The 12340-nt window shown below is 36.0% G+C and overlaps 1 protein-coding gene across 1 annotated transcript in view; it reads left to right on the forward strand.

The window, feature by feature from the left end:
- ADAM32 (ADAM metallopeptidase domain 32) overlaps window positions 1-12340 on the forward strand; it is a 184102-nt gene that overhangs the window by 87792 nt on the left and 83970 nt on the right. The window contains 2 exon segments of the mRNA XM_047717148.1: window positions 8384-8430; window positions 8433-8560. Of these exon segments, the coding sequence (XP_047573104.1) occupies window positions 8384-8430; window positions 8433-8560 (175 nt within the window).

Raw genomic sequence — 12340 nt, forward strand, 5'->3', positions numbered from 1 at the left:
TGATTGTTTTTATTTCTGCAGTGTTGGCTGGGATATTTCCTCTTTCATTCATGATTTTTAAAATTTGGTTTCTTTCTCTTTTCTGCTTGATAAGTCTGGCTAGGGGTTTAGCAGTCTTGCTAATCTTTCAAAGAACCAGCTCCTGGTTTCATTGATCTAGTATTCTACTGCTTTTCTATTTTCTATATCATCGATTTCTGCTCTAATCTTTATTGTTTTCCCTCTCCTCCTGGATTTAGGCTTTATTTTCTGATTCTTTTCTAGCTCTGTAGGTGTAAATTTAGGTGTGTATTTGACTTCTCTGCTTCTTGAAAAGGCCAGTACTTACTATACTTCCCTCTGGACCAGCTTTGGTGCATCCCAAAGGTTTTAGACTGTCATGTTTAATTTTTCATTGCTTCCATGTATTTGTTAAGTACTTCTTTAATTTCCTGGTGACCCATTCATTCTTGTGATTGGATGTTCTTTAACTTCCATGTATTTGTGGTCCTTCCACATTTTTTCTTTGTGGTTGACTTCGAGTTTCATAGCACTGTGTCTGAAAATATGCATGGTATGATCTCAGTCTTTTTGTACTTGTTGAGGGCTGATTGTGACCCAGTATGTGATCTATTCTAGAGAATGTTCCATGTACACTCAAAAAGATGTGTATTCTGCTGCTTTAGGATGAAATGCTCTGAATATATCTGTTAGGTCCATCTGGTTCAGTGAGTCATTTAAAGCCCTTATTTCCAATTACTGATCTGTCCATTGCTGTGAGTGGGTGTTAAATTCCCCAGTCATCTCGTATTTATTATCAATGACTTTAAATTTGTTATTAATGATTTATATAGCTGGCTGCTCCATGCCGGGGGCATATATATTTACAGTTGTTAGATCTTCTTGTTGGATATACCCTTTTATTATGATATAGTGTCCTTCATCTCTTTAGTACAATCTTTGGCTTAAATCTAGTTTGTTCTGATATAAGGATTGCCCATAGTGTGGCAGTATACATTTTCCAAGTGTACTCCAGGAAGGAAAACAATTTCTCTCAGTGCATCTTGGAGATTCCTACACCACTTTGTGTGCTCTCTGGCCACCATCCTCTTCCTCCCCAGAAGCACACGCCACAGTTTCAATCTGGCAAGTGTTGCATTTCCAAAACCTGAGAGATTGCGTTCCACACTGTTTGCAAAAAAACCTGCCACACTAGTTCCCCTGGCTTCTTGGCCTCTGGTCCTTAGAAGTCTTCTTGTGTGAACCCAAGGCTGCACTCTCTTAACTCTTCTCCTTTTCTCTCCCCATGGAAAGAATTCCCTCTCCTCCTCAGCAGAGCACTTTTTCTCTCCCACAGTTCACTTCCACACACCTTGCAGCTGCCATGCTATCTCCCTCAGCTGCTGAGATCCTTCTTCAAATCCTCAGATGGATTTCCCGAGTGTTCCAAGTGATCTGACATCAATACAGCTTGTTCAAGGGACAGAGGAAAGTCAGGGTCCCCCCTATTTCTCCACCATCTTAACTCCTCTGGCTTTCTTTTGATGTCCATTAGCATGATAGATGATTCTCCAGCTCCCATTTTTAATCTGCTGGTGTCTTTAAGTCTAAAATGTGTCTCTTGCAGGTAGCATATAGATGGATCTTGCTTTTTTTTTTTTTTTTTTTAAATACATTCTATGTATCCTGTGTTTTTTTTGACTGGACCTTATTCCATTTTGCATTCAGAGTGATTTCTGAAAGATTTGAATGTTTGTGCCATTGTGTTACCTATAGAGTGGATGTTTCTGGTGATGTTCTCTGGTCATTTTTTGTCTTTGTTGCTTGGTCTTTTTTTTCCCTACTCCAGGGTCCCCCTTAATATTGCTTGCAGGGCTGGTTTAGTGGTCATGAACTCCTTTAGTTTGTGTTTTCTGAGAAACTCTTTATCTCTCTTCTGTTTGAATGACAGCCTTGCTGGATAAAGTGTTCTTGGCTGCATATTTTTCCCATTCGCACAGAGTATATCTTGCCAGTTTCTAGTTCAAACATCTGCTTTATCTGGATTCATATAGCTGGCCATGCGTGCTTCTTTCTGTTGTTTCTTTTGAGATGATTTCTCCATGTTTTTATTTTGTCCAGAAAGAAAGTGAAAAACAGCAACAACCACAACAACAACAACAAAATTAGATCCTGGGTGTGTTTTGGTCTGCTTGTTAAAAGAAGTTCCATCTAAAAGTAAATAAATAAACAAGCAAACAAACAAAAAATATAAAATATAAATAAAAATTAAAAAACAATTAAAAAGGAATTAAAAATGAAAAAATGAAAAAATAATAATACAAAATAAAAGTAAAAAAGAAGCTAGATCCTGTTTCCCTTAGAGCAGAAGCTTTGTAACACTTGCAGTAGACTTGGTGTGTGCAGGATGTTTGTTTGTGCTGGTCTTCTGGGGAGGGACCCTGTTGCCCTGTTTCTCAGGTGGACTTGCCCTAGTGGAGATGTCTCTCTAGGGGGCGAGGGGTTGGGGGGTGGTGCAGGGCTCTGGCCTCCACTAGGTGGCTCTGTTTTGCTCCCTGAAGGCTTTCAATGTTGATGGGCAGGATGAAAATGGCAGAAACCCGCCCCCCCCAAACCCCATCCTCTAGAACTAGTGCTGAGGGTTTATGCCTCCAACTCCCCAGGACTCCCTCCAGAAGAATAATCAATCGTGTTCCCAGCTGCCCTCAGATCCCTGCCTTCACCTTGCCTGTGTCTGAAATGTTTTATTTCTGGGAGTATGACTGGGTTTCAAAACTCCAAATTATAGGGACTCCCCTGGTGTGGACCTGCACTAATTCTGTGGGGGAAGGTCTCACTTCATGTTTCCTGTTGTCAGCCTCTGCCAAGAAAGCAGCCCCATAACTGTGCAGCAGTTCAAAGTTCATGGCAGCGTGGAACAGAGAGCCAGCACCTAGGCTGGCTGCCCTCAGCCGGAGCCCCCATTCCCATGCCTGAAAACAGTGCAGCACATACGTGTCACCTGTTCTCCTTGCGACCCAGGGAATCCTCAGACCACCTTGTCTACTCCTAGGCTTCTGCCCCTCTTTGCCACCTGAGCACTTTTAAGCCGGGGACAATCTTGGCAGTGGCGGATGTCTAATATTTCAGATTTTGTGCTCTGCTTCTTGTAATGCTTTGCAGTAGTGTCCCTAAGCAGGACTACCTCCCTTGCGAAGTACCCAAGTTATATCTCTCCCATATCAACTCTCTGCACCTCCTGTCTTCCAAAGGTGCTTGCTTTTCTACTTGTAGACTTGCAGTTTTGTTCTCTCAGACTTCACGATTGATTTCTGGATGTTCAGAATTTGATAATTATCCAGCTGTGTTTGAGGAATGAGGCAAGCTTAGGGTCTCCCTACTCTTCTGCCATCCTAACTCCTGCCCCAGGTTTATATAGTGTTCTACATTTTTTTATTTGTGAGAAAGTGTTGCAAGATTGCAGAATTCTTGTCTCACAGAGTCAAAGAATGAATCTTGCAGACACAAAAGGGTGAAGTGAAGTGGAAGTTTATTGAGTAAAGGCGAGAGCAGGAAGGAAAGAAAAATCTTTCTAGGGTGAGAAGAGTCCTGAATGGGTTGCTGCTGAGGGCTTTTAGGGGCAATCTTTTATTGAGAACTGACTGGGAAGCTTGTGGTCATGAGATTCTTGGTTTGTTCCCTTATCTTTTGCTCAGCTCTCTCAGCTGTCTACACCTGCCAGGAATAGTTCCGGAGCCCAGTCAGGGAAATCAGGGGCCTCCTCTCCTGCCTAGACCTTCACCCCTTCCTTACTCATGGGGCAGGACTGTTGGCAGAAAGGGCTATATTGGGATTGTAAGGATTGAGTGTGTACTTTTTAGTGAGTGGGGGTTAGGGATGGTGCAAATCTCCAAGGATTCTGGAAACAAGGCTTTCAGGACATTGTGGGGCCAGCTGATACCAACATAAAGTTACTTTTTTAAAAAATTTTTTATTTTTTTTAAAGACTTTATTTATTTGTTAGAGAGACAGAGAGAACAAGGGCACAAGCAGGCAGAGTGGGAGAGAGAAGCAGGCTCCCTGCCAAGCAACAAGCCCGATGCAGGACTCGATCCCAGGACTCTAGGATCGTGACCTGAGCCAAAGGCAGTGGCTTAACATACTGAGCCACCTAGGTGTCTCTATAATGTTACTTTTAAACATTAAGGTGCTAAGGCTGCCATGAGCTCCTTGAGGAAGGTCATGCTCTGCATGTTTCAGGTTTCCATCAGTGGGCTGCAAGCTGTAAGGAAGTTTTAAGTTACATTTCTTTGCCTTTGTTTCCCATATCAAAGGGACTGTGCTAAGTATGACCGATTCATAGTTGAAGAACAATGAGAAGTCAGAAGTGAAAGTAAGGCATTAATTTTTGAAAACATACTCTTTCATAACTGCTCCAACTTTAACATACATATTTATGTACACATATGTATTATACTACAAATTAGATCTAAATTAGCTTTATATATAAATAATATATGTGTATATACATATGTTCTTTTTAAAGATTTTATTTATTTATTTGACAGACAGAGATCGCAAGTAGGCAGAGAGGCAGGCAGAGAGAGAGAGAGAGAGGGGGAAGCAGGCTCCTTGTTGAGCAAAGATCCTGATGTGGGGCTTGATCCCAGGACCCTGGGATCATGACCTGAGCTGAAGGCAGAGGCTTTAACCCACTGAGCCACCCAGGGGCAGCCTGTTCTTCAATTTCTTATAAAACTCTTGTGTATAGGTATTACCTTACTTTTACAAAATTTTGTATTTCCACAATACATCTCATACATTATTTTAAGTAATTTTCAAAGGAGGCATGTATGTAAGAAAGTATTATTTCCATTTAATGTGTCTTTTAAAGCCCCTGCTTAGTATTAGTAGTAAGCCTAAATATCTTTACATTGGATATACTGTTAATTAACGGCCAAACTTCAGTTGATGTCAATAATATCACCAATGATTCATTGGGCACTTAATAAAAGCCAGAGAGTTCAGTTAGGCACTTTACTTGTTTAATAGTATTTAATCTTCACAAAAACCCTGTGAGGTGGATGGGTATTATTATCCCTGTTTTGTAGAAGAGAAAACGGAGACTTAGTTAAATTACTTTGTTTAAAACCTCTTAAGTCACAGTGTTGATACTAGTTAACAAGTTTATCTAACCCAAAGCTTTGTTATTTTCTGTACTCCACAATGACTTCATATACAAGACAGTAAATATATTAGAATTAAGTTGAATCACAAAGCAAGAGAACATTAGCATGCATTTGAACAGACTTAATTCTTATAATTCAGTGATCCTACTGGCATATTATTTGGATGTTTTAATTTACATCCGCTTTTTAAATGTGGGTTGCTTGTATCTTAAACTCTCACATTTAGGATAGTCTGCACACACAAATGAATTCAAAGGTGAAAAGAAGAAAGGAGCATGGAAAATGGCAAGAGCTATGAATGTAGAAACCTAGAGAAAACTCCTGGCAAGGTTTGCTCTCCTGTCTGGTTCCGTCATTTTACAAGGCAAAAATATTTAGAAGGAACATGGCATTATCAGTTATTCAGTGAGATTGAATTGTTTTATGAATATTGCTTTCTTTTCATTCCTTGCTAAGACCAATTTCATTAAAATATGGAAGTTTGATTGAAGAAGAGGAGATATCATTTTTCAGAATGGAATACATTGAGGGGAACATGGGCTTTAGAATCTTTCACTTGTTTGTTATATTTTCTAACTCTTAGTTTTCTCTTCTGAAAAATGAGATCATGATAGCTACATTGTATTTTATCCATTATTTGTGAGTATGTAAGTAATAAAGTTACATCTAAGTTATTTATCGCTGTGCTGTTACCTCTTATTTGAGGAGTAGGGAAAACATGAGCAATGAGAACAGGAATTTAGGGGAAAAAATGTAGAAGAGAGAAAGGCCTTGAAAGGAAAATGGGGTAGTGGGGAAGATAAATTTTTCTTTTTTCAAAATGCTGTCAAGTGCTAGCCTTCACCTCAAAAAAATGGTAGAGAGCATTTTCCATTTCCAAAGGGAAAGTACCGTTACTTTTTTCTATCACTCAATTTCTTTGTCTCTGAACCTAGAGCTTAGGCTAGTTATATCATAGTTTCAGTAAGCTTTTATAAAAAATTTGGAAACAAAACTAACATAGCATTAGAATTCAAAATGTAAAATCTCAACAAAATTAATAGAAAAAATTCTGTACAGTTGATTACAAGTAATCTTTGGGAACACATTCTTAAGAACTGCTGTTTTGGGGAGCAAAAAGGTGAATAACTTAAGATTATATATAATAGACCTAAAGTAGTTTCCAGAGCCAAAATATTATATAGTTTTCAATTAAAATTTTCCTCACTTTTCAATTTTAGTGATACTATTATCAAAATTATGATTTATAGTAAAAACTATTCATATTAATAGTAAATATTTTATTATGTAATGTTCAAAGATGAATTTGAGGGTAAAAATGTACCTGAATTGAATCTTAAACAGCTGTGTGTGAATGCTGATCCTGCTAATTTACAAACTGAGTTTTGTGAGGTTTTTAGCTTTTTCTAACTGTCTAACTTTCTACTTTAGTTAATTCTATAGAATGTTGTGACAAAACCAGACTCCCTGATATGTAGTGTGTATTAAATATTCAAGTATTTAAAATATCTAGCTAATAATAGGTACTCAATAAATGTCAGTTTTCTCCTTATCTGATAGAGTTTTACTACATATTGAAAGTGACTCATCTTATGGAAATACTCTCTGAAGCTATCTTTATTAGTGGTATGTGGACATAATGACATAAAATTTTGATTAATATAAAATTTCTCCGAAATCTGTGAGAAAGATCAGAATCAAGCACAGTATAATCTATTCAGTTTTTTGTTATTATAAAAAATCAATAGACAATTGATTCTGTGTTTGCTAAGTACTGTACTTGTGATAAGTAATACCAATAATAAAGATGATAAAGTTCCTGCCTCAAACAACTTACTACTTAATGAATCATCTATCATATATGTGCTACAACCTGTGAATAAATAATGAAAAAAAACATTAAAACAGAAAAGATTCAAACTTTCAAAGAGTTTGATTCTTAATTTTATAATAGGGGAAGGACTGAGGGAGTAGAAGAGAAGTTTGAAGAATTCTTGATATACATCCAGGAATTGACATAAATGGATACAGGTTTTTCTTCATTCCTGGGCAAGAGACATCATTTACATGTATAAGTATTTTTCTTTTTGTACAAGAATTTATATACAGTCATGCCCAGAAACTCAAAATTAATATAATAATGTATATAAAATAATCTGTTTTTAATTTTTTTATTGTGGTAGGAATGCTTAACAGGAATTCTTTTTTAAAATTTTAAATGTGCAATACAGTATTGTTAATTATAGGTACTTGTCATACAGCAGGTTTCTAAAGTGTACTCATATTGAATAACTGAAACTTTTACCCATGAATAACTCCCCATTTCCACCTCCTCTTAGCCTCTGACAACCACCATATACATGGTACCAACTCTGCATCCATGAGTTTAACTACTTGAAATATATATATGTGAGATCATACAGTGTTTTTCTTCTGTTACTGGCTTACTTCACTTAGAATAATGTCCTCATGGTTCATCCATGTTGTTGCATATGGGTGTATATACATATATATGCATGTATATGCATTTTTTAATCCATTGATTGTCAATGGAATTTAGGTGCGTCCTCTTTGCTATTGTGAATAATGCTGCAATGAACCGTGGGAGGTGCAGATATCTCACTGAAGATCCTGGTTTCAGTTAGTTTATAGTATACCAGAAGTGGGATTGTGGGATCATATGGTAGTTCTATTTTAATGTTGTGAAGAACTTCTCTACCTGTTTTCCACAGTGACTGCCCCAAGTTACATTCCCACCAACAGTGCACCAAGGATGTCAATTTCTCCATATCCTCGCCAAATCTGATCTTTTAATTTAATTTTTTTTCAAATCGATCTTTTTAAATGCTAATAGCCATCTTACAGGTGTGTGGTGATATCTTACTGTGGTTTTGATTGAAATTCCCTGATGACTAGTGATATTGAGCACCCTTTCATTGTTCCTGTTGGGCCATTTATATGTATTTTTTGATAATCTATTCAAGTCTGTGCCCATTTCTAATTGGCTTGTTTATTTTTACTATTAAATTGTACTTAATTTTATTTGAATAAGGATATGTATCCCAGTAAATAAAAATCACATGATCTACCCAGGAATAATTTTTGACCTAGTCTAAGCACTTGTTATAAAACATTTATCATTACCTATTCAATTTAACATTTTGAAAGTAATTTATATATGTAGAGTTGTGTTTTGGAAGTGTGCTGCCAATGACATTATATGGATTCACCTCTAGGCGATCAAGTGGTGTGAAGATGTTTAGCAGTTGCAGTTTGAGTGCCTTTGAAATTTCATTTCAAATATGGGTGCCAAATGTCTTCAGAACAAGCCACGAATGCGAAAAAGTGCGGTAGCACTCTGCGGCAACGGCAGAGTGGAGATAGGTGAAGCGTGTGACTGTGGTACTGAGGAAGTAAGTCTGATAAATAGGAAAGTTGATTAATAAATTAATTGTTTAAGGCTCATGTCTTTGTCATAAATGTTATGTATCTCAATATGACTGAGTACTATGCAGAATATTCACAGTAAGTGAAATTAAGTTTGAAATACATCCAGAATATACTATATGATTAGGTTGAAGGATTTTGAACAAGTAGAAATGTACTCCTAAAATTTATTGCTGATGGGAAAAATAGGCAGCTAGAATGAACTTTTGTGTTCTAAACTAAATATCTAAGATCTTTCCATACCTGTGCTTAACCTCTGGATAGGTTATAATGTTTTATTGAAGATTAACATGTCCGAGCCCTCCACCAAGTATCCTTTAGGTATTATTTCCACAATGGATCAGTAATATGGTAAGGTAAGGCTATTAATATTACAGGCATGAACATAGGTGATTTTTAATTATACACTTGGTAAGGAAGCTCTGAAAATATAGTGGATGCAAAGGTCCAGGTTTGTAGTACTTTAAGACAATTCAGTATTTGCAGCCATACTGCAGCTATTCACATTTCATGATTACAAGATAGATGGAAGTGATATTAGGTGTGATACGTAAATGGGTCTAAATATGCTTGTATCCATACCACACTTTTATTTTATTTTTTTAAAAGATTTTATTTATTTATTTGACAGACAGAGATCACAAGTAGGCAGAGAGGCAGGCAGAGAGAGAGGAGGAAGCAGGCTCCCTGCTGAACAGAGAGCCTGATGCAGAGCTTGATCCCAGGACCCTGGGATCATGACCTGAGCCGAAGGGAGAGGCTTTAACCCACTGAGCCACCCACGTTTTGCCATTGGGTAGATCAAGTCCTCCCTCTTAATTCTGTTTCCCTTCCTCTTTCTTTTTCTCTCTCTCTTTCTTAATTTCTTTTTCTCTTAATTTCTTTTAAAATATAATTAACATACAGTGTTAAGGTATACCTGAAACTGGTATACCTGAAACTGGTGCACAGTATAATGATTCAACAATTCTGTGCTTTTCTTGGTGCTCTTCATAATAAGTGTACTCTTAATCCTCTTTATCTGTTTTCACTATTCCCCTGCCCATTCCCCTCTAGCAACCACCATTTTTCTCTATTTTTTTGTCTTTTTATTGTTGTTGTTGATTTGTTTCTTAAATTCCACATTTAAGTGAAATCATATGGTATTGATCTTTCTCTGACTGACTTATTTCATTTAGCATTATATCCTCTAGGTCCATCTATGTTGTCACAAATGGCAGTATTTTATTTTTTTCTTTATGGATGAGTAATATGTCATTGTATCTATCTGTCTACCATTAAATTTATAGATATAGATACAGATATATCTCCCACATCTTCTTTGTCCATTCATCTATCATAAGACACTTGAGTTGCTTCCATATCTTGGCTGTTATAAACAATTCAAGTATAAACATAGTGGTGTTTTTTTTTTTTTTTTGAATTAGTAAGTACCTGAAGTAGAATTATGGGTTTGTTTGATGTTTCTATTTTTAATTTTTTTGAGGAAACTCTGTACTGTTTTCTACAATGGCTTCAACAATTTGCATTGTCAAACAATGCATGTTATTTTTCCCCACATTTTCACCAACTTGTTATCTTGTGTTTTTAATTTTAACCATCTGACAGGTGTAACATGATATCTCATTATGGTTTTGATTTGCATTTCCCTGATCATGAGTGATGTTGAGTCTTTTCATGTGTCTGTTGGCCATCTGTATGTTTTCTTTGGAGAAGTGTCTATTTAGGTCCTCTGTCCATTTTTTAATTGGATTTTTTTTTTTTTTGGTGTTGAGCTATAACAGTTCTTTATATATTTTGGATATTAACCGCTTATTGGATATATAATTTTGCAAATATCTTATCCCATTCAGTAGGTTGCCCTGTTGTTTCACTGATGGTTTCCTTAGCTAAGCAGAAGCCTTTTATTTCAGTGCAGTCCCAGTAGTTTAATTTTGCTTTTGTTTCCCTTGTCAGAGAAGACATATCTAGAAAAATGTTTCTATGCTTATGTCAAAGAAATTACCAGCTGTGTTTTCTTCTAGTAGTTTTACAGTTTCAGGTTGGTCTCACATGTAGTTTCTTAATCTACTTCAAGATTATTTTTGTGTATGGTGTAAGAAAGTTGTCATTTTATTCTTCTGCATGTAGCTCTCCAACTTTCCTAACACCATATGTTGAAGAGACTGTCTTTTCCATATTGTATATTCTTGCCTCTTTTGTTGTAGATCAGTGGCCCGTATAAGTGTGACTTTAGTTCTGAACTCTGTATTCTGTTTCATTGATTTGAGTGTCTGGTTTTGTGTCAGTACCATACTGCTTTGATTACTGTAGCTTTGTACTATATCTTGAAATCTGAGATTGTGATACCTGTTCAGGAAACATCTGATTGTCAGTTTGCCTGATCTAGAAAGTCATGTGAATAGAATGATGCCTCATATAGCCTTTCTTCTTTCAGTTTATTTATTTGTTTATTTGAGTCATCTCTATACCCAACGGGGGGCTCAAATTTATGACCCTGAGATGAAGAGTCACATACTCTTCTGACTGAACCAGCCAGGTGGCCCTGGCTTCTTCCTTTCAGTACTGTGTTTTGAGATTCATTCAACGTCACTTTATGTCACAATAGTTTCTTCCTTTTTATTTTGTGTAATACTTTGTTGTTTAAGTATAACACGATCTGTTTTTTCATTTACCTGCTAATGGATATTTGAGTTGTTAACAGTAGGGGCCATTATTCCAAATTCCTAAAAGTAGAATTGCTGTATCATATATGTTCATGAGAAACTGGCAAACTATTTTCCAAATTGTTATATTATTTTACAATCTTATCAGCAACATATGAAACTTAATTTCCTCCACATCATCACCAAAATGTAATGTTGCGGCCCTTTAAATTTTAACCATTACAGTGGTTTTGGTTTGTGTTTTCTTTGAGTATAATGATGTTGAACATGTTCTCATGTCCTTAAATAACCATTAAATTGTTTGTTTTTTTATTATTGATTTGTAAGAGTTTTTTTCCTATAGGCTGGATACTAGTTCTTTGTCAGACATGTATATTACAAATATTTATTTCCAGTCTATGTATATACCCTTCTTGGTTGTTTAACAACATCTTTGAATAACAGGCATTTTTTATTTTTTATGAAGACCAATTTATCATTTTTTTCTTCTATGGTCATAACATTTTATGTCCTAAGAAATCTTTGCCTACTCAAGGTCATGAATATTTTCTCCTATGTTTTCTTTGAGAAGTTTTACGATTATCACTCACAGTGGTCTTTGATTCATTTTGGGTGCATTTTTGTGTTTGGGTAGTGTTTTTGAGGTTCATTAGGCTCCATTTGAGTATCAAATATTTCTTATTTGTTAAGATGACTATATTTAAACATTGTAATACTTTAGCATTCTTATGAAAGTAAATTACTATACATGTGTGTCTATCCCTGGATTCTTTTCTGTTTATTTATGTAACCATACTTTATGCCACTTCTATGCTATTTTAATTCATGTATTTTCACAGTAAATCTTGAAAACAGGTAATGTAAATCACCTAACTTTGTTCCTTTTTTCTAGGATAGTTTTATTATTGTGAGACCTTTGTATTTCCATATAAATTGGAGAATCAGCATGTGAATATAGAGACTTTATTGGAATTGTGTGGTATTCATACATCAGTTCTGGGAGAATTACTTTTTTTTTAAATTAAAATTGAGTCTGCCAATCAATGTACATGGTGTGTATCTCCAGTTATTTAGCTCTTC

This window comes from Lutra lutra, chromosome 2, assembly GCF_902655055.1.
Source record: "Lutra lutra chromosome 2, mLutLut1.2, whole genome shotgun sequence".
Lineage (NCBI taxonomy): Eukaryota > Metazoa > Chordata > Mammalia > Carnivora > Mustelidae > Lutra > Lutra lutra.